The sequence below is a fragment of the Brienomyrus brachyistius genome, unplaced genomic scaffold, assembly GCF_023856365.1.
Source record: "Brienomyrus brachyistius isolate T26 unplaced genomic scaffold, BBRACH_0.4 scaffold47, whole genome shotgun sequence".
NCBI lineage: Eukaryota > Metazoa > Chordata > Actinopteri > Osteoglossiformes > Mormyridae > Brienomyrus > Brienomyrus brachyistius.
This window is the reverse complement of record NW_026042322.1, coordinates 2,658,384-2,681,241: the sequence shown is the minus strand read 5'-3', so window position 1 is coordinate 2,681,241 and position 22,858 is coordinate 2,658,384. Positions and strand designations below refer to the sequence as shown.

The 22,858-nt window shown below is 41.9% G+C and overlaps 1 protein-coding gene across 1 annotated transcript; it reads right to left on the bottom strand.

The window, feature by feature from the left end:
- Nucleotides 1-24: 24 nt before the first annotated feature.
- Nucleotides 25-16,116, bottom strand: rxfp1 (relaxin family peptide receptor 1). Its single transcript, XM_048999864.1, has 18 exons — nt 16,023-16,116; nt 13,492-13,641; nt 12,411-12,494; nt 10,292-10,397; nt 9,726-9,797; nt 8,784-8,855; nt 8,232-8,303; nt 7,769-7,840; nt 7,597-7,671; nt 7,396-7,467; nt 6,749-6,820; nt 6,209-6,280; nt 5,982-6,053; nt 4,906-4,977; nt 4,210-4,439; nt 1,739-2,149; nt 1,323-1,541; nt 25-736 (listed from the first exon to the last, which is right to left on the bottom strand). Exons 1-18 carry the CDS (start codon nt 16,078-16,080, stop codon nt 429-431), a joined length of 2,289 nt encoding a protein of 762 aa, XP_048855821.1. The 5' UTR covers nt 16,081-16,116; the 3' UTR covers nt 25-428.
- Between the last annotated feature and the right edge of the window lie 6,742 nt (nt 16,117-22,858).

Genomic DNA, 22,858 nt, shown 5'->3' with positions numbered 1-22,858 from the left:
CATTGCCTTCTTTTGGTTTATACTACAAAAGTAGCCCGCAACAGTCTAAATTATACTTTTTCTTACAGAAACCATTTGTTTTGCGTTCATGTGTTTTTCGTGTGTTCTTTTGCTTAAAAGTACATTATCAGTTCATCAAAATTTATGCTAATAGGAAAAGTACTTGTTTTCCTTTCATAATGTTTTTTAAAAAGTCCTGTAAATGGTCCAAAATGCTGACAAACGATCCCTTTTAATCGAGGATAAATGCTCATGAGGAGTTAAGAACAGAAGCAGCCGAAATTTACCTCCCGGAAACATAAGTAAGCTGCCGGAATCTTGATCCTATCATCATTGGCTGTTAATTGACTCTGTGCTCCATTGATAAAGACAAAAAGAAACATTAAGGAAAGATGCCAGGAGAGAAATCCTTGCAGAATCATTCGCATTTAAATTCCATTTATAGTTTTCTCTGGTAATAAGTCGGTCTTTCCTGAAGTAAGTGACATCTCCGAAGGATGGGCCAGATACCCCGGACAGGGCACGGCGCTAGATTCCGGAGCAGGCCACATCTCCAGCCAGGTGAAGGAGGGTACGTTGGCCTGCTGGATGCCAGCCTGGGGTCTCTGCTGTCTGTAGTTATTCCACACCTGCAGTATGGTCTCCTTGAATGGCCGTGTGGTGAGTGTGTACAGGATAGGGTTCAGGGCGCTGTTGATCGGCAAGATGAATATTACCACCCAAGAACTAATCGTACCTGCGGCAGATAAACAGCAAAACCCTGTAAATGGTTATTGTCAATATAAGGTGTTAAAAACAACCTTAATCAAACACATTCGCAAAGGCTAAAAATAAAAGATTAATCATGCACTTGGAGTATCATGCAAGAGTCTTGGGCAGTCTTAAAACTTCTGTGTCTTTCTTAATTTGACCATTAGCACACCTCGCATGGTTAATCAACACCTTACTGATGGCTTAAACTATTTAAGTTGATTGCGTGAGCTTGTGATAGAACTGAACAAATGCGTGGAACGGCTGAGGTGCCCCCTGAGGAGAGGTTTGGGAACTGAAGCGGTGTTCATCTACCCACCTGGCAAGATACCGGTAACTTTTTTGGAGAACAGAGGAAATTCTTGTTGGCTTTTTTTGTGTTACTCTTAATATACACATGTGCTCGTGTTTGTTTTTTTCTTTTGGTCAAAAAAATTGCCTTAAACATTTCCCTTGACTACCTTGAATAGTACTACAGATGTAGTAAAATTATATTTTCTCAGCTAAGACAATATATCATTACTATTACAGCTGCATTAATCAGATGTATTGTAATTGATTCAGCATCTTACCTGGTATTTCCACCTGAATTAAAGATAAAATCTTTAAAATAAATATGGGAATCCAGCAGAGGGAGTCAGTTATAACAATGGAGAAGAACCTCTTAGCGATGGTCACCTCCTTCTTGATGTGATTGCTGTATTCTGTAGCTCGTGTCCCCGTTTTCTGAATGTTGTAGAACATGCTTCCATAGGAAAAGACGATTATAAGAAATGCCAACAAGTTTAGGCCTGTAAAAGAGCACGGCGATTATGCACGTTACAAAATCATCTGCCGTGAGCGAAGTTGCTCAGCGACTCAACAGCGACATCTGCTGGACAGAAACGCACGCCAGTCATAGACAGTTCTGTGATCACCACGCAGACGCAATCGGAAAACTAGGCAGAAGGAACGAATAGATTCAGGACTGAATAGGAATGGCACTCACCAAGGAAAATGACGATGGAATACACCTGAGCCCAAACAGTCTCTGGCTGTTCAGAGTGCAGGGGGAAACATACTCCATTGGTACCATAGAAGTTCTTAAAGAAGTCTTTGGCCACTAGGGGGATGAAGGCGATGATAAATCCCAGGATCCAGATGGCTACGAGGATGCTCACGGTCCGGCGTCTTCCGGGCGCAAGATATCGGAATGGGTAGACGATGCAGACGTACTTCTCCAGGGTGAGGTACGTGAGCAACATGACGGATACCTCTGTGGACAGCATGGCCAGGGAACCCACCACCTGGCACTGCATGCTGTCCATCCAGCTCTGGGCATGTTGATTATACTTTCCCCGGAACTTCAGATCAAACGCTCCAATCACAAAGAGGTACACGCCCATCAGGCCATCAGCACCTGTGGGAAGGCAATGCTTATAGGAGTTTTGCTTACACAAAAAAATATTCTGAGGGCAGAATGAAAAGCGATTGGTTCAGAGAGAGAACCAATCACGTCTTCTAGTTGTAGTTGCTTGGACCCACCTCCTCCACGATCTGATTGGTTCAGAGAGATAACCAATCATTTTTGTTCTGCCATCAGAGCATATTTGTGTAAGTAAAACTCCCACGAGCGAAGACAAATCAGATGGTTGATGGAGAAGCAGGGCTGACGTCTGCGAGCAACATTATTCAATAATGGGGGTTTGAACCTGGATGCTAAACTGTTCATCACTGCAATACACACAGATCTGGGTTTGAAAGGCATTTCTAGCATTTAAAAAAATCCTTCAACCTCCCATAAGCAAATTCAATCAAGCTGTTTACAATTACAATGATTGTAAAGTGAAAATTAAAGGATCACTTTTCTTTTACTAGTGAATTTGAAATGCCAGAAAATCCATATTTTACCATTATAGATTTTTATTATTAAGTTACATATTAGGCTAAATTGCATTGTTTACATATAGCCAGACAAACAACTCAAATTTCTTCTGGTTTACCGAGACCCAAAATTGCATCTAAAAATGTAGAGGACATGAAATTCATGTCAGGTTATCCAGCTGCTTACATTGTACACTGTTGTGTCTCCAGCTGAACCAGACCGCAGCTACACAAACCTCACATAGGTAATATAAATCATGTTCTTCTTCATCATTCACAGCTCCTCCCACATTTAAATGACTTTCACAAGCAATACGTACTTATTGTCTGCTCCCTTACAACTACTGATTATATTTGTGAGTCACTGCCATTCTCATTGTACCAAGAATTCCTGCTTACATTTTACTTATTTTGAAGATACTTTCAGTCAAAGCAATGTGTTTCTTCAGAAAGTAGGGCTCCCTGGAGTAACTGTGGGTTACGCACCTTGCACAAGGTCTGTTGGTGAAATGGTTCTGTTGACTATGGGAATTGAACCAAGGACCTTCTGAGCACGGCCGCGGCAGCATCCCATGCTGAGCTACAAACAACCCCCTCTATGCCTGTTGCTCCCGTTGCAGGATACAAGCCACCTGACTCATGTTTGGTATTCAGAATCACCCAGTATGTAAGCCCAGACTTAAAATATTTCATCCTATGCATAAAGCAGTTGAGTGGAAGTTGGATCCTGACCACAGAGCTGATTCTCGAACTAAGCAGCGAATGTTCTCATCCCAGATCTCCACCTAATCCTACTATTAGCTTTTCTGCGACTCGCTTTGGACTATCTTGGCTCTCCCTTACGCCTGAATAGTGCCTTCCTGCGTCCTCTCTTTTAATCACGCCATCGTGGTTTATTCCACATGGACTATTCCATATTGCAGTTGGCTTTCGCCACTTTCATATCCTCCAGACTATTGATAAATAATGCTCTGTCTTCTGCTTTGCGTTTGTGGCCATCTGGTCCCTCCACATAGCATCCAGACATCTGGCTTGTGACAGAAACGATCCAATTCCTCAGTCTGAACCAGTCAGCTGATATGGTCGGCAGTTTGAAACCCAATGTAAGAGTTTCACCTCCATCAGCAGACTCACCTGCCTCCCAGCCCCAGCAAGTATCAATTCCCAGTTATTTCCCTGCTCTGGGTGTTTTCTTGTCTTTCAGTCTCTCTAGATAAGTGCTTCTCAACCCAGTCCTTGGGGACCCTCAGACACAGTTCACATTTTTGCTCCCTCCCAGCTCCCAACACACCAGCGGGCAGGTATTCAGTGTTCTTAATTGCTTGATTGGTTGGTTCAGGTGTGGCGTGACATGGGAGGGAGCAAAAATGTGTACTGTTTGGGGATCTCAGAGCACTGGGTTGAGAAGTACTACTTTAGAAAAGTTGCTGCAACTCATTTACCGTGAGTCCGTCTAAAAAAAAATTAGATGCAATGATTTATTGATTTTACTTAAAATTTTTAACTTAACCCTAAAGAATACTTTCCACAAACAAGGTTGTAATAACCCAGAATTGACCAAAATTTGCAAGATTTTGTGAGTATAGAGGAACTCACAGCAGAGGGAGATGATGCACAGTGCATGCAGCTTGTTCTCGGATCTGATGTAGGACCGCATGGCGATCACGAAGACGTTGCCGAAGCAGGTGGTAGCCGACACGACCCAGACGAAGACCCGCAGCACGATGTTGGCCAGCAGGTCCTCGAAGGAGGAGATACCGTCGGTGTTGGGCTTGCAGCTACGCACGTGGGGCGCATAACCGCAGTACTGGAACTTCTTGAAATATCTGTTAGAATCGGTAAAGCCACCAACTGTGAATAAATTGTGTTTCTGTAACATGGCAAAGGATTGTATAGCACCAGCTGAATTGTAATGTTCACTGATTTCCCTTCATGTTAAAAGTATTGCTGCACTTTTGGATTTAATGGGCATTAATAAACCAGTGGTGTAAGGTTTGGATAGTGGCGGTTTCAACTGTATTTATAGCTTCAGGGATATTACAAAGTCAGGGTAATATTGCCATTCCTGTCAAGAGAAACACTGCATGGTTTATTATTAGCCAATGACATGTTTTGAATCTGTGAGTGACAGGGGTGAGGTACTGTGGGACCCAATCAGCTTTCAGATGAGGTCAGTGCCCCTGTGGCTCCACCCCTGTATATATTCCTGCACGATGTAAGCAAAGGACCCAAGGCCAGTAATAACTCCAGATCAAAAACAACACTAATACAAAGCGTACATAAAAGACTTACATATGCGTGAGGTTTGTCAGAGGTTCAAACATTCTCCTCTGTATGTTCGCGATCTCAAGTCCCTCTATGCTTCTGGAAATCACAAACAACTGTTTTCCCACTGACCACTTCCATAAAAGAAAAAGGCAAAAACCTCTATTTTAAGAAGGTATGTAGTCATGCCATTTTGTGCACAGAACCAGCGACAACTGACTGCACTTAGTCAGAGAGCAAATTATTTTCCCTCCTTAATAGAATTAACATATTTCAAATTATGATTTAATTTCTTGATTAATTAAAATGAGATCATATATAACATTTATACAAAAGACATTCTTGCCAAAGTGAAAATAAAGATTTTAAAACTTTCCCAGAGTATTCAGGAATATCTCTAGCGCTCAGCGTGTGTCCAATTTATGGAGCAAAACTTTATTTATGAAGATTTAATTTTTCAATTTCCAGGACCGATTACAAAGGAGGATTTTCCACACAGCAAAATATTGTTTATTTAATAATGCTGGAAGACTAGATAATAGCTTTGGAAGAGCAATTTTAAGAAGAGGGGGAAATTATCATAAGTTATTAATACAGAAACATTTTTTTTAATGGTTATAGGAGTCTTTGAAGATAGTAATTTTATTGGTCATTTCATGCATGGTGCCACATCCTGAAAACAGCTTCTTAAACATCCTTGATGTCTGACCTTAAGTGATACTATATTTCCTTCAGTCGAGCAAAAGTACTTGGTAAGGAACATTGGCAATAAAACGAGGCAAAATATGGGCAGTGGTGGCTTAATGGTTAGGGAAGCGCGCTTGTAATTGAAAGATTGCTGGTTCGAATCCCTGACCAGTAAGGCACCACTGAGGTACCCTGAGAAAGGTACCGCCCCCAAGCACTGCTCCCCGGGCGCTGAATTAGCTGCCCCCTGCTATCTCATGATGTCAAATATGGGTTAAATGCAGAGGACACGTTTTGTTGTGGTGTGTCAACAATGACCACTGATAACCAAAAATACCAAATGCCACTTGACATATTTATCTATGCATGCGCATGAAAGAGCCAAATCAATCCAATAAACCAGGAAAGAAACTCACAGTGACTTTAATTTATGCAGATTATCAAAGTGGTCCAGCTGTAACTCCAAAATAGGGTTATATGATATGTTTCTATAAAAAAAGAAGCAGATAATTACTAACCCATTCTGTTATTGTAAATTATAATAAAATGATTATTGTAATGATTAATAAGAATTATAGATAGGATTAATTATTGCGATTTCAGCGTGTGCTCTACGGACAAATGATAAAATACACAGACTTACAGCTGTAGTAGCTCACCAAGATCGAGAAATAAATTTTGCGGTATCCTTTTGATTCTGTTGCTGGATAAATCGCTGAGAGCACACAAGTGATAAAAAAATCAATTTGCAAAGACATCGTGGATAAATAATTTCTATCGCAACTGCACTGCTAGCTCATGTCCCATGTGCCTCAGTGACCCAGTTATTTAGCTATTATTTAACTATAACTATGTAACTTACTCAGTGTGTGGTGACTTACTTTGAACAAGCAAATATATTATTGCTAGCAACCAGGGGCGTAGCTACAAATTCTACCCCCCCTGAGAAAATGTTACCTTGGGCACCATGCCCATTAAAATTCATTATTTTATGCATTCAGGGGTCTCTCTATAGTGCTGCCCCCCTGTATCTGCCAGGGTACCCTTGCTTGTCATAATCATAAAGATTAGCATCACTTGGCTATAACACCCTTCTATGTAGCATGGAAGGTTAACTGTCTATAATCCAAACAAACTAAACATGTAAACTGTCATTCTCTTAAATGAATCAAAGTAAACTTACAGCTCCCCAAGCCTTCTCAGAGGTGAAAATGCCTTTTCGTGCAAGTCAATGATTCTATTCCTCTGCAGAACTCTAGAGAAGTCAGACACAAAGGCACAGAAATCAAACTGCAATCAAATTTGCAGGGAATTTTGGGAAATAGACATTCGTTCCCCACAACTGCATCTCCTGGGGTCTTCAGCAAGGAATGTAGTTTACTTGAATTACTTCGGCAAATATCTAGGTACATACGGAGACATAACTGTGAGCTGCTGCGTGCTAAACAACTCGGGGGAAAATTTGTTACGTTTTGGTTTGGCGAAAAAGCCTAAATTGGCTGGATAAAATAAAAAGCCTTTCACTGAAGATCAGTGGGTAGAAATGATAGCTCAGTTTTAAACTTGTGACTGAATTCCACTGCAAACTGTAGCTGTGAGAGTTACTTGTTTGCACTACGTGTGTGTGTGCATGCGTGGGTGTTAGCATGCATGTGTGTCTGTGTGTGTGTGTGGGCACTCAGCGCCCAGCGACAGGAGGTGACTGAATATGCTAAATAACTTTATATCTTCCCTGCTCAGGTGTATATATTCTGCTATGATATCGGGAATGGAAAGAACTGGCTCCCCTTAGTTTGATACATTTTAAATCGTAAAGTAATACGCACTTACAGCACCGTCAGCATGTTACAGGAACTGAAGGTTACTTCTCCTACGCTCTCGATCTGATTCCCCTCCATGTCGCTGAAATGATACAAGTGCTTAAAATTAAAAACATGACATTTACATTGCAGGACACAGAAAAAAAAGTTGCATTATTACAATTATTATTTGTTGGGTTTCCTCTAAGGGGGTAACAGGAAAAAGACGTACAGCCAGTTGAGCTTCGGCATCCCCCGACATACGGCGTCATCGCGTAGCTGGTCGAGAGAATTGTTAAGCAGCACCCTTTGACAGAAAAGCCCTCTGTTACCCACAAAAGTGTCAGACCCACATAAATCACAGTCAGCTCAGCAGGAAAAACAAAATACAGAAACGAACTTACAGAAGCACCAGCGAATGCAGCCCAGAAAAAGTCAGCGAGGAAATCTGGCTGATTTTGTTGTTTTCCAATATCCTGCAATTTAAAAAGAGGCGGAAATCGTGAACGTTAACTGCTGCTGTTCCTCCCCTACGATTATCTGCAGCACATCGCGTACGTCAAATCACAATTCAAATTACGTTTGTAAATTAAAATGCAACATAATAACCAATGATTGATATTCCTACTGCTCATCCTGAGCAGCCCCATATCCCAGAAAGCACAGGATGTGGAGAGAAAAGTCTAACTCCAAACACAGAGAGTGGAAACAGAATTCAGTTCCCCAGCCCCGGAGGTGTGAGGTCATATTGCTCTCCATGGAAACACTGTGACATCATAATCAAATGAAAACAATCCTAGAAAGTCAGAGAACAAAGGAAAAAAAGATTGGGCCAACAGAGGCGGAAAACAGAAAATATAAGCTTACAACCACTCCAGCTTATGAAGATCCTGGAACACTCCTGGCTTCAGAGTCGATATCTTATTGTAGCTCAGATATCTGCTTATAAAGATGAAACCAATTGAACTGTACCATAACAAAGAGATTTGTGACACTGGTGAAAAGCAACGCATGCTCTTAAACCTTGTTCTGAATGAACAGTGGCGAAATAAAGAAAAAAATCCGAATTTATATTCAAGAAAAATTCTTTATAAATATTCAAGAAATATTCAACGTGCCACCCGTTTTTTTTTTTTAATTGTTATTATTAATTTATCTTGTTGGCAGCATTACTATGGACGGGGTAAAAAATTCAAAGACCCACCCAATAAAGTCCTTCAGGAAAGTTACCATACCATAATCTGACATTAATATGATGCTCTCAGTCATGCGTTTACTTCTGTTGTATCTGTAATATGTATGTTACTCTCTACTGTAGCCCGATTTCCACTGCCAAAACATAGCAACTCTGTAAAACATATATATCTATAATGTGAATTTGCAAAGGTACGTGGAATAAAAGATACACGTTGAACTCACAGGCGTGTTAAATTATACAGTCCTCTGAACGCACTGGGACTCACGGCTCGAATCTTGTTATGCTGCAGATATCTGAAAGATAAAATCTAGCACTTCAGAGTCATCCATCTGACACAATCTCTCCAAGTATTGAGGAGACGATGACTGAAACATGAAATCTCTTCGGGGGAAAAGGGATCAGACCGTCAACCCAATGCCTATTGTATGGAAGTCATGCTTTACTGTTACGCTTTGAATTTTGCTGCGTGACATCTACAGACCAACGATAGCTACAGAGACCCATTCCTGTGCTGTTTGCTCAGTTCCAGGTTTAGACCGAAGGGCATCACACTGCTCAGCAAGCACGACGAGTTAAAATATTTAAATGGTAGAATATTCCCTGCGGATAACAACTCTGGAATCTGTGCAATGGTTACACAAGCAGGGGGAATGTAAATTCGACCTTCCGGCTGGTCCGTAAGCGATGCATCCTTGACAGCTGCATCCGGCGATACCAGCCGTGTTAATACCATAATTACACGGCCATCAGTAAGCTTCGGCGTGATCCTAATGAAGTTTCTGAATGTTGACTGTCATATATCCATAGGTGAACATCCCACCCAATATTCAAAACAGTGCCATTGGTCCCACCCAATATTTTCCAGGATTTTGCTTTTAAGAATATTAAGAAACTTGTTGGGAGAATTTGGTTCTCGTCTAACCTACTGACTGGGGAGAAAAAAAAGCTTTCAGCTGACTATCTCAGTCGCACACGCATAAACTAATGTATATAGTCAGTATTAATACAGACAGGTGGCCTATATATACAGTAGGTATGCATACGAGGTCATAAGGGGAGAGGGCGGATTTCAATCATTCATGACAAGCTTCCTGAATCAGATGCCAGTAACACTCTACATCAACTGTCAGGACTTAAACAATCGACAACGTAGGAAAACCTACAGCTTTTGCAGACTGTTGTAATTGTAGAATATACCAGCATTCAGCTTCTTCAGCCTATTCCTCTGCAGGGACCTGAAATAAAAACAGATAAATATTAATAAGTGTTTGATATTAACTCGCCTAAAATCTGCCTCAGTGCGTCTTTTGGTGCCGCAGAACAGGTAATTTCTAACAACAGGTAAGCTGGATACATCCAGTGCAAAATAAAAACAGTCGATCTTTGTGACTCTTTTGGCAACAGTGGCTTACAGTTTTATCTCTATGTTCCTACTGGAGGAAATCGGAAACTTGGAACGACGACGACGTAAAATGGGTGGTGAGAGCACAAGTGCTGTGAAGTACACGTATTGAGAAAGAAAATGTCCACAGGAAAGACATGAAGAGCAATATTAACCACAATAAGCAGTAATAAACAACCCAGGAGTCCTAACCTGCTATATTACATGCAAGCCTTTTCATGGTAATAACGGCATGGCCTTCAGCTAAGAGCTGCCCACAGCCCACACAGACAGGAATGCCTAGTTGGGGGGGGGGGGGAGGACTGGATGGCTGGCTTCAGTACTCACATCATAGTGACAGTGGGGGACACTGAGGGGATGGCCCGGAGCTGAGCGCCGTCACAGTCCAGTTCCAGCCCTCGGCAGAGACATTGGTCCGGAATAGTTCCAAGCACTGAGGAGGATGCAGGGCATTAATTAATTAATCAGGGAACTACGAATTCACAGCTGATTTCGCTTAATATACCTGTATCTATAGAACACAGACATTTTACTGTTTCCATCCTTCTTCTATACTCGCTTGTCCTATGTAGGGTTGCGGGGGTCCAGAGCCTGTCCCAGAAGCTACTGGGGAGCAGACAAGGATCAACCCAGGATGGGCAGCTACATTAACCCTGGTCTTCAGTGGCATGAATTAACTGCTAGGCACCACTGCGCCCCACTGCTAACATCTGCCATTATAAAAAGTTATATTTAATATATATATTCAGCATAAAGTAACCATGAGACCTGGTGAGGGGCGGCATGGTGGTGCAGTGGTTAGCACTGTTGCCTCACACCTCTGGGACCCGGGTTCGAATCCCTGCCTGGGTTACATGTGTATGGAGTTTGCATGTTCTCCCCATGTCGTCGTGGGGTTTCCTCCGGGTACTCCGGTTTCCCCCCACAGTCCAAAAACATGTTGAGGCTAACTGGAGCTGCTAAACTGCCCATAGGAGTGCATGTATGAGTGAATTGCTTCCGGGATAGGCTCTGGACCCCCCGCAACCCAGTAGGATAAGCGATTGGGAAAATGGATGGATGGATGGATGGAGACCTGCTGGTGCACCAATGACGACGATCTAAACAGTAAAATCACAGTATAGCCAGTTAGCAGCACACGCATCTGAAACTGGTGGGAAAATGATGATTTATAGCCGCCATCTGTTGACACAATAGGAAAGGCGCGTAACGTCACGCAGGGCCCCAGTCGCCCTACACAGCCACTTTTCCCCCTCTTCCCCTTGGGCAGGACGCACACAATCATCAACCCCTCAACCATAAGGTTCAGAAGCAGCGTTTACCCACAAAGGAGATGAAGCTGCACCAGCTGCTTGTTATAAAATGTAAGGGACAATCTGTTGATCATTGGCACACTCTGTTTATCATTACTGCTGTCATTGTCTATTTGTTTTCATGGTTCGGTTTGTTTTATGTTATTTTTTGTGAATTACTCGGTGTTGTTTATCGCCCCCGTTACTCACCGTTCCTGTTATCCTTAATGACTGATGCTGCTGCCCAGAGTTACTCTTTCAAAGTACCATTGACTGACAGTCTGCAGGAAGCAGTGAGTATCTCATTCTATTACTTATGTATGTGCAGGTATATTTGCACGGTTTAGTTACCACACAGCACTTTACAGACGACCCACTGTCTACATGCGGTTAAGGAACAAACTGTGGTTTAATTCTAAGTATTGCTTTTGCTCACTAGAGGCCCTTTAAAAGCAAGCAGTAATACCCCCGGAGAAATATATATATAAAAAAATCAAATTATGCGGCATTTTTGTTTTTAAATATCCAGTACTTTGATGTAAATGGAACTAGAACTAGAAACTAGAAATTAACTGTAAAAAAAAATCACAGAAAAAGATGAAATAATGAAGATAAGCATTAAATAATCTGCTATATATAATATAACCTGTGATCTTATATATTATTCAAATATTCGTGCCAAAACAGCTATCCTTATCTTAGAGTGAGTTGACAAGATTTTGGCTTGCCATGCAGTGCATAATACTGTGCTTGATCAGCCTGAATTATTTTAGACACGTCTTCATGTGTAGCAGACTGTCATGCCTTGGGATGATTGAGTTGAGGGCAGGCATTGTATCGAATCAGAAATGGTTTGTCTACCATTACACTTCTATTCTGTAGTCATGAACATTTTTGGTCAGATTGTTGTTTCTGTTTAATTGCAAACATAATTTTGTAATAATAATAATAATAATAATAACAAAGATATATGCATAAGGAGTCTTTTTTATGGCTCACAGTTTTCATCGAAACGTACAAGTATTCCACCATCAAACTCCTTGTTTTCACTGCAGTGAGGCTGATATAAATCCAAACATTATTTTCCACACAACAAGCTACTTACCTATATTTATGCTAACCTTGGTGTCAAATGTAAGAATATCCACACTTACGGCATTTGTTTGACTTGATTCCAAAATCATCACTCAGGATCCCGAAATAATTATCAAAGAGATTCGGCCATCCGTTGTTATCACCTAGGCAACAGAAAACAGGACAGTGTGGTATTTTAATGACTTAAAACCTGAAATCGTGTGGTTACGGTTCACAAATAGTACTGCGTCTGTCATATCATTATAATGGACTGGACTGGCGTCCCATCCAGGGTGACCCTTGCACTCCACCCAGTGCATCCTGGGATAGGCTGCAGAATCATGTGACCATGACATGGTCTAGAAGAGATGCAGGTAGATTTGTGAAGAAAAATGTATGAACGCTTTTTGTCAGATTGATCCAAAGGCTTTTTACTATGTGATCATTCTTAGATTCACAATGCCTTTGAAGTCATTCAGAATAAAAGTTGATAACATAACATGAAGCAATCCTTGCATATCATTGTAAAGATTATATCACTGAATTTGAAGTTCATGTTCTATCATGATATAACTGATTTTTGCATGAAAAAGGTGGATGAGTGGCTACACTTCATTTTTCCCATTTTCAATATTATTAAATCAGAGATTAAATTGCAAGTTTTGTGATTCCTATAGGGCGACATTGCACCACAATCGCTTCAAGAAAAGAAGGGAAAATGCATAAAACGTATTGGAAAACTTTATACGGAGATAGGAGCCATTTAACAATACCTACTAACAATTTTAGAATAGATAAGAAAAAATGTCACATAAATGATATGAAAACCTGACCTGGACAAATGGATAAAAAGTATGAATGGAAGACTGTAGCAAAAATGTATTATATAGATAAAGATGGTGCGTGATAATGAGTGTGTTCACTGCAAAACTGCATTTTCTAGCCTTGCAAAAATGAAATCCACATTAAATTTGCAGCCCATTCCCATATATTCTCTTTCATAGAGTGACAAAAAAACAGATTAACCGAGTTTCCATTTCTTACAGTATCAACTCGGAACAACCTGAGATTACAGATTTTTTTTCTTTTTTTCAGTGTTTACTTTTGTTTTTTTTCTGTTCAGTCTTTTCCGATATGCTACTTGATCCTGCTGACGCTCACCACAGTGTTCTTCGTCCGCTTGGTTGCCACAGTCGTCCGCGCCATTGCAGTGCAGCGGCTGTGGGAGGCACTTGGTCAAATTTCCACATGGGAAATATCCTAGGGGACAGCTAGACGTCTTATCAGGGAGGCGGAATGAGGTCAGGGCGGCTGTAAGATCAAAACAGGGCGAATCATAAGCGTAAGCTCTAAGTCAGATGCATTCATTAAGGCAAATACATAGCATGCAAAAACACTTTAAGTTTTATTTTTACTATTAATGTTTAAGTTTTGTGCCTTTGGTTGTCGTTTCTCTGGGTTGTAAAAATGAAATACTATCATCTTTTCAAATTAATTATGAAGCTTATCTGGGCCCTATAGGCAAAGCTTTACTTGGGAGAACCCCCCACCAACAAAGCTGACGATTATTTCACTTCCTCCAGGGGCTTATTCTGGTCCTAAAATAATTCATATTTACCAGTAAGCCAGAGACTCTCACAGTTTCACCTGCGATTTATTGGCATTAGTTATAGATGCCCACATCGCAGCTCAGGATAAGCGGTTTAAAGTCTTTAAAAGTCTCTAAGGGATTGATGTACACTGAACAAAAATATAAACGCAACACTCTTGTTTCTGCTCCCATTTTTCATGAGATGGACTTAAAGATCTACAATTCATTCCAGATACACAATATTACCATTTCTCTCAAACATTTCTCACAAATCAGTCTAAATGTGTGATAGTGAGCACTTCTGCTTTGCTGAGATAATCCATCCCACCTCACAGGTGTGCCACATCAAGATGCTGATCTGACATCATGGGTAGTGCACAGGTGTACCTTATACTGCCCACAATAAAAGGCCACCCTGGAATGTGCAGTTTTTTGCTTTATTGGGGGTCTGGGGACTCAGAACCGGTCAGTATCTGGTGTGACCACCATTTGCCTCATGCAATGCAACACATCTTCTTCGCATAGAGTTTATCAGATTGTCAATTGTGGCCTGTGGAATGTTGGTCCACTCCTCTTCAATGGCTGTGCGAAGTTGTTGGATATTAGTGGGAACTGGTACACGCTGTCGTATACGCCGGTCAAGCACATCCCAAACATGCTCAACGGGTGACATGTCCGGTGAGTATGCTGGCCATGCAAGAACTGGGACATTTTCAGCTTCCAAGAACTGTGTACAGATCCTTGCAACATGGGGCCGTGCATTATCTGTCTGAGTGGCTGGTCTCAGACGATCTTGGAGGTGAACCTGCTGGATGTGGAGGTCCTGGGCTGGTGTGGTTACACGTGGTCTGCGGTTGTGAGGCCGGTTGGATGTACTGCCATATTCTCTGAAACGCCTTTGGAGACGGCTTATGGTTGAGAAATGAACATTCAATGCACGAGCAACAGATCTGGTTGACATTCCTGCTGTCCGCATGCCAATTGCACGCTCCCTCAATGCTTGTGGCATCTGTGGCATTTTGCTGTGAGACAAAACTGCACATTCCAGGGTGGCCTTTTATTGTGGGCAGTATAAGGTACACCTGTGCACTACCCATGATGTCAGATCAGCATCTTGATGTGGCACACCTGTGAGGTGGGATGGATTATCTCAGCAAAGCAGAAGTGCTCACTATCACACATTTAGACTGATTTGTGAGAAATGTTTGAGAGAAATGGTAATATTGTGTATCTGGAATGAATTGTAGATCTTTAAGTCCATCTCATGAAAAATGGGAGCAAAAACAAAAGTGTTGCGTTTATATTTTTGTTCAGTGTATTATTGCACATCCATCTCGTGGCCAAAAACACTGTCAAACTGAATGGTAAAGTAGCTTATCATGAACGGCAGTAGCAAACACCTGTGATTCAATTATGTAATTGCTGTTAGGCCTATATGACGATAATGAGTAACAACCTTGTGGTAAATGTCAATGTTTATTTCATGGGGACCTTTGTTAAAAACACATCTACTGCGACAAACAAAATTCAGGAAACGTAAACCCAGGCGGTGCTAAAGATGCGATTAATCACATTTCTTAATTTAGGAGTGTGATGTCAATCAAAATGATTTTCTAAGCACAATACACAGCAATTTACATATTAACTAGGTACTCCAGGACACTTAAGACACAAGTCAATCATACAAAATAATCAACGGAACTTTAAAAGCTACTATTTATTTCAGTCTTGTATACACCACTTTAATTAAATGTGGACAAGACTGTACTAAAGTCAATAAAGTTTTTTATTTTTAATTTTTACTTTGGATGTTACTTTGCTGACCTGATTAATGATAATTACAACGATTCAATTTTAAATACTATGTTTCAGTTATTTCTGCTGTAGAAAAATATAAGTAAATCATATTTGCACACAGCAGTTAAACTGAATAATCTACAATACAAAATAGTGATTCTGTAAATCTATAGCTAAATATATGATTTTAGCCTTTCGTAAGAGAAAAACACATTAAAATCCAAAGAAGAGAGTGCCAATGATCCACATACAGCCCCACTGGGACAGATAAAAGATAATTTCATATTATATGGAGCCGACTTACCTGTTACGCGGTACAGATGGCTGCTGACAGCAAGGAGCCAGACGAGCGACGGCGGCATGGTGCGGAGAAGGAGCGAGCGAAGCGCCACGGGCCGGATCCGCCACCGGAATGAGGCGCAAAGCGGAGCGCTCCGCACCTCCCTGCTACCGCCTCCTGACGACACTGCGCCTCCCCTCTATCTGCCGTTAAACTGGAGACGCGATCCGGGGTTTATAGGTCATGCATCAACACAGCGCAATAAAATAATCCAAAAGCTGGACAGCACTTAACATCTATTAAGCAGCGTATTTTGATAACTAGCCATGTAGCTATCAATGTACATAAAACGTAACTCAGCTAATATATCAGCTAATATATTTAGGTTATACATATGCATGCTTATGAATTTCGTTCCTTTAACAGTTTACTTGAGTTAAATTTTATCATACCGCAGTGGCTGATTAGGTTACTCCGTTGATGCCTCTGCAGAGACATGTCTAATGCATCATTTGTACTGAGCAGCAAACTACAGAAATGCTTCTGCCAAAGGAATTAATGTCATATAAATGGAAATTCACACGGTAGGTTACAAAATGGCCTCTACGAATATTTTGTCATACAGTACGCTATAGTTAACGTTTATTTCTATGAATACCAGCTAACCATCCTATCATTGTATAATCAGTTATGGGGAGGCATTAAGATATTATGGCTAGGTCTTTGATGGGTACTTAAAAAACTGGCAGCTACATTAACAAGTTATATTCACGGACATAAAACCTAATGTAAAGTCCGTCTTTTGACGGTTTTTTTCAGTAAATAACAACAGTACCAATAACGTGGTTAAAAACAGTGTTTCCGGGTGGCATCCCGCCAGGCAATTTACCGAATGACATCGCCCCGGGAATAAAGAGTGTGCGGCGCAGGCACCGTCAGGCGTGTCTCACTCTTCGGCCGAGTGGCATGGGGGCGCCTTTCATGCCGGGGGCTGCGTCAATCTTGCGCCCTCATTTGAGATGCGGAATCAGGAGGACCACAGTCGGGGACAGTCTGTGCTTTGCTCAAGTTTTAACTTTTTCAGTCAACTTAAATGGCCCCTCCTTGGTTATGCAAAAATGTAGACTAATCATGTCTCTGGTATACTTTAATACTACTAGCTTTTTAAACGCAATAGAATACTCAATAACGCATTATTATTATCATTTACTCAATTAGCCAGCTAAATTAATCTCCATTAAACATCAGGCTGTTGTGACCATAAAGTAGAACTAACTTATCAGTGTCCACAGCTACTTACAGCTGTTGAAAGCTTTATTCCGATAACTGGCACCCTCTACATTTCACATCCCTTCATTTCATATGCATTAAATTACGAATCGTATATTGGAAGCGTAAAGTTTCCGGAACGAGTTTCAACTGCGTGAAATTTCGGAAAGCAATGCTGATCGATCAAAGTGCGGGACGACAGCGGTGTTAAGGGAGTTTTATTACACTCGGCTTCTTGAGATAACGAAAACAACCTATTCTCCGTTTTGCTTTTAATTAGATGCTAGGCGTTAGCTTTTAATTAAAAACTATGCCTTTTATAAAAATGGAGGGCTATCACCACGCGACAAAACAGATTGGGGCTGCACTAGGCAGTGAGCACCAAGGCATATGGGATGCCAGTCAATAGGCTGTTATCCGCATCTAATAGTTATGAAGAGGATTCTGACCCCATCTCCTTTTCACGAGTGACTTCTTCACCTTATAAACAAACAATTCGCTCCAACACCACACAGTCTGCAGGAAAACTACCACCAGAGGAAAGCTCACTTTCCAATCTTGTCGCCTGGAAGGATTCCAGCTGTCAAAAACACAGCGTGAGGCTTCCGCTAGCACTCGCCGCTGTGGCCATAATCTAGCCTATTTGTTGTGTTGGCTTTAGTGCGAATGTTTACCGACAAGGACAGCATAGTCTAGCAAGGTGGTCTGGCTTCACTGTAATGCTCCAGTCGACGCTTACAGTGTCACTCAGCTCCTCTCGTGCTTCTCCTACCCTGTGCCCCCTCCCTGGTTATTCTCTGCCTCTGGACCCCCGCAACCCTGCATAGGACAATATAGAAAAAATATACGGGAAATGAATGAACACATTATTGTTTTTGGTATATTGTCAGTATGTAGCATGTTTTGGAGAGCTTCGCTCTCAAGCCATGGGATATCTGTTAGTGCCTAGGGTAGAAAGAGCTACGGCAGGCTGCAGAGCTTTCTCCTACAGAGCTCCTCAGCTGTGGAATGGTCTTCCACCGGATGTGCGGGTTTCAGGTTCACTCTCAATATTCAAGTCCAGACTAAAAACACACCTGTTTAGTTTAGCGTATAGGGACACTAGTTCTAGCCCTAGCTAACTCTTCACTCCCAGTCAGACCTGTAGTGTGAGGTGTAGAGCTGGGTGGGGATCGGTGCCATTGGCTTTGGATAAACTGAACTGTCAGTGCTGTCACTCTAGCTTCGCAATCTCTTGTGGAACTGGAGTGCTGACATTTCAGGGACTCCCCATGCCGGCATTCCCACTTGCCTCTCCCTCCTATTGATGCTGCCATAGCCATATCTGCCGGAGCTTGCACATTGCACTTCATATTGCACTCACCTAGTTTTTTAGCACTGCCAATAGCCTCCTCTACTTTGCCTAATTGTACATTTTATTTCCCCTACTCCTCCTGGGGGGTAATGCCTGGAGACCTCAATCTATCAAGATATCCAGCACACCCGGCCACATGTGACGTCGCCACCACCAGTGACGTGTCATCTTCCTTGCTCTACAGTTATTTCCCAAATCTTATGATTGGGACAATGTGACTTGGCCCATCTCTGGCACTTAACCATCTCTCTATTTGACTATCCCTGCCGGCCCCTGGAGGATGGGCTCCCCCTTTGAGTCTGGTCCCTCCCAAGGTTTCTTCCTTCTAGGGAGTTTTTCCTTGCCACTGTCGCCTATGGCTTACTCACTGGGGGCTTTGGGTGAGGATGCTGTAAAGCGCTTTGAGACAATGTAATGTTGTGATAATGCGCTATATAAAAATAAATGTGTTGTTGTAGAGAAAGACAAATGCCTTGCTGATGCAAATGAAAAATATTTTCGAGGTGTTACACCCTATAAGACCCACATAAGCACAGAATTAAAAATTGTGGATTCATGTATTTTTATTTGTCATATACAAAGCACAGACCTACAGTATAGCTGAAGTTAAGTAAAAGAATCCGTAAGAAAGCAATAATGAATGTGCCCACATAAGAATGAGAGGGAGTCATCAATGCAATCATCAACGAGAGGGAGAAACCAAGTCAATCAGCCTCCTGACCATAAGAGAAATTTTGAAAACCTATGTAAGGTTCACAGACTCAAACCTTTCACACCTAACAGGCAGCTCATGGCTGGTCACTTCTCTGGTGGGCGTGCACCACCATAGAATGATGGGAAGGTGGCTGGGTCAGGCTTAGCCAATCCCCTAGCGCCATGCGCTACAGTATTATACAGCAGGGGTGGCCAGTCTTATCCAGATGTGTACAGGTTTTCACTGCAACTCCCTGGCCAGATTACTAATTAGAAGACCGATTGGTTTTAGAGTCCTCACACCTGGGTTTGAACAGCTGACCTACTGGTTATCCCAAAAACCTGCATACACACTGGCCATTTGCAGATAAGATTGCCCATCCCTGTTACATAGTTTGCGCTTATGGAGAATGGTAGAAATTTAGACGTGAATACATACACATCTGAGCGAATTAAGACACTCTGAAATGAGTACAACCAATGAGATTTATGTCCGTGGCCTGTTTTCAGGTATTTCGTCGTTTTTTTTGGGCAACATCAGTCATGAACGGCAGATGGCACCAGGCATCAAAACTATATTCGGCACAATTGGCAGCATACGGTAATATCGTTCTTTCCATAGTACCATTAAAAATGTAAAGGGGTGTCTGTACTATAGTTGCGTCAGTGAAGAATGTGAAACTGAAGGGAGAGGGGAAAAAGGTGGCTTTAAGATTAGCAGTGTGGTTGGTTTACTTCTCTGTCGGTTGGGAATTTTCACTTCCGTTCCAGTTTCCTTTATGATCCCTTTGTTTTTCATGAGATTTCAACTACATTTAAATATTATATTTATTAAAGCCCCCCTCCTAGCCCTACCATACCGTGCTTTCTTCCGCACACTTAAACTTTCCATTATAAACTACAATGAATTCATGTGAAATGACGTTGTATTGCTGTTTAAATGGCTGTGATGCTTATTTAGAGTTTTGGATTTTAAATCGTCATTTAAAATGCAATTTAAAACTTTCAGTGACTTTCCATTGTTCTGTCTGCTTTGGGGACTATGCATATAAATGATAAATATTAACAAAAGCTTTTCATTTTGCAAGTAAATTGCTATGACCCCCTCCCCTGTTGAAACCTGGTATGATTTCACTATTTGGAGCGAAACAGGCTCGATTAATGTAATGTTATTTAATTTAACTGGGTGTCACAAAGTCACGTCGCTCTTGCGCTCATACTGGTCTTTAACAAAGAGCAGTTTATTACTGAACTTTTATAATGAGATGTATTGCCGTGTTCTTCCAATGTTTCACAAATTTTTCGACCTTCGGTATTACGCTTCACGGGTGAGTCTGGACAAATAATGGAGAAGCGCAAAGAACATGCACATAAGGAACGAGTGTTTCCTAAACAGCGCTTTGCTGGATCCGTATTATTTTTGGTCCAATTATCATCCATCTTCCAAACCGCTTATCCTACTGGGTCGCGGGGGACCCGGAGCCTATCCCGGAATCAATGGGCACGAGACAGGGAACAACCCACTATGGGGGGCCAGCCCATCGCAGGGCACACTCACACATGCAAACCTACGCGCAACTTAGCAACTCCAATTGGAAACCCGGAGGAAACCCTACGACAACATGTGATCCAAGCGGAGACTCGAACCCGGGTCCCAGAGGTGTGAGGCAACAGCACTAACCACTGCACCACTACGCCGCCCCGATTAACATATAATTTTTAATATCATCCTTGCTTACTTATTTTCGCATCGGTCAGACCGTAGCGTTTTTACCACCATGAAAGAACTTCGAAAATCATAATCAGATCCGATTAGAGAAACGTGACGCAATCGACGCCGTCAGTGGTGTTTTCACAAAACTTCACACTACCAGTCTAGTGGTTTTATCAATGCCCTTCAAAAGACCCTCAGCACATCCTGACTTGACAGCTGGGGTTATGTTGCAGCTGAATTGCCTTCCAGCGCTGCCAAAATCAGGACACTGTTATTCCTCAGCATTCAAGCAATTTTCCAAAAATAAATTAAATGCTCGTTTTCTTTACGATGGTCATAATGCATATGTGATATATGCTCGATCTGTATGTAAATATTCAAATTGTTCACCAAGCGCATAATTTCGCCTGTAGCCTGGCTATGGAGACTCAGCAGATGTGGAGTTCGGAAGGGCAGGCAGTATTGCGACAGACAATTCCAGATAATTCCAGATAATAAGGGATGAAGGTGCTTGGTAGGGTGGTTGCGTGAAACCTGGACCCAAAGAGTAATGGTCTGAGGCTCCACCAACTCAGACAGCCTGACGCAGATTCTGCCCGAAGCCATGACGACCCACATTGCCCATCTGCATGGTCCGCCGTCCAGTACGTGATAACCCTGTCACATTCCACAGGCTACTCTGCGCCTTTTTCTGCCTTATCCCACACAAATTTTCCATTCAAGGTGGTCACACACAAAATGAAATGGAACACGTCGGGTAGCCCAATCTATCGCGTACTCAAAAACGACATGACCGCCAAGTTCATTCCATGCCACTCCTCAACACTAGAGGGCGCAGAATGCTTTCGCTGCAACAGCCCTGTGGTCACCTTTGTTTTCCTCCTCATCAACTATTACTCTCTCCCAAAACTGTCCTGTATTCAGACTTTTATTGTTATAGATTTTCACTTTCCACTCTTCACCTTTTGATAAAGACTAATCTGGTCCTATCAATCATCCCGCCTATCAAAGCCTGATTCACTATGGGGAATTCTGTCTGTTAAAATATACAATTGAATTTCAAATCCATAATAACCTCATATGCAGCTCTTGGGATGACTGAGCAAGTGAATGGCTGTGGCACTGGCTGTAGGTATATCTGTTCCCTTTAAATGAAAGTTTAATTATTTCATTGCACTCTTTCCTCAGTTGACTGACAGATTCCTAACCCCCTGTCCTCTCAGCTATACAGGATGACCCCACCTGCTATTCCACATTATGATTTCAACCTTGTTTTCTCAGAAGCAAATATAAAAACTAGTGTAATCGGTTGCAGTTTGTTAAACATGTCGTCACATTAGACAATGGCCTTATTTTATGTTACTGTAGAAACATTAACACCAAATATTATTTTACTTTTCTTGCAGATCAAACCTGGTTCAAAAAATGTTTAAAGGTTTATATTTTTAAGTCTAGGTTTAATCCTGGTTCTGCTGTCAGAGGCTATGCTGTGTGGCAGGCTGCTTCCAGGCTCAAAGTTTCTGAGACAGCAGTACACAAGAATAAGGTGAAGCAGGAGACACTGGGAATGACCAGAAACCAGCCAGGTAGAGGGCAGAAGCGACTTCCTAATGCCAGAGATGACTGTCAGCTTATCCGGCAGTGTCTCATAAATCAGAGGATGACCTCAAGTGACCTTCAAAAGGAAAGGGAAACATTAAATGTAGGTGTGAAGTGCACTGTTAGGACAGTGTGTGTCAGGCTCATAGAAGCAGGACTGAAGATCCACAAAGCAAGGAAGCAAGCAAGGAAGCAGGCAAGGAAGCAAGCAAGGAAGCAAGCAAGGAAGCA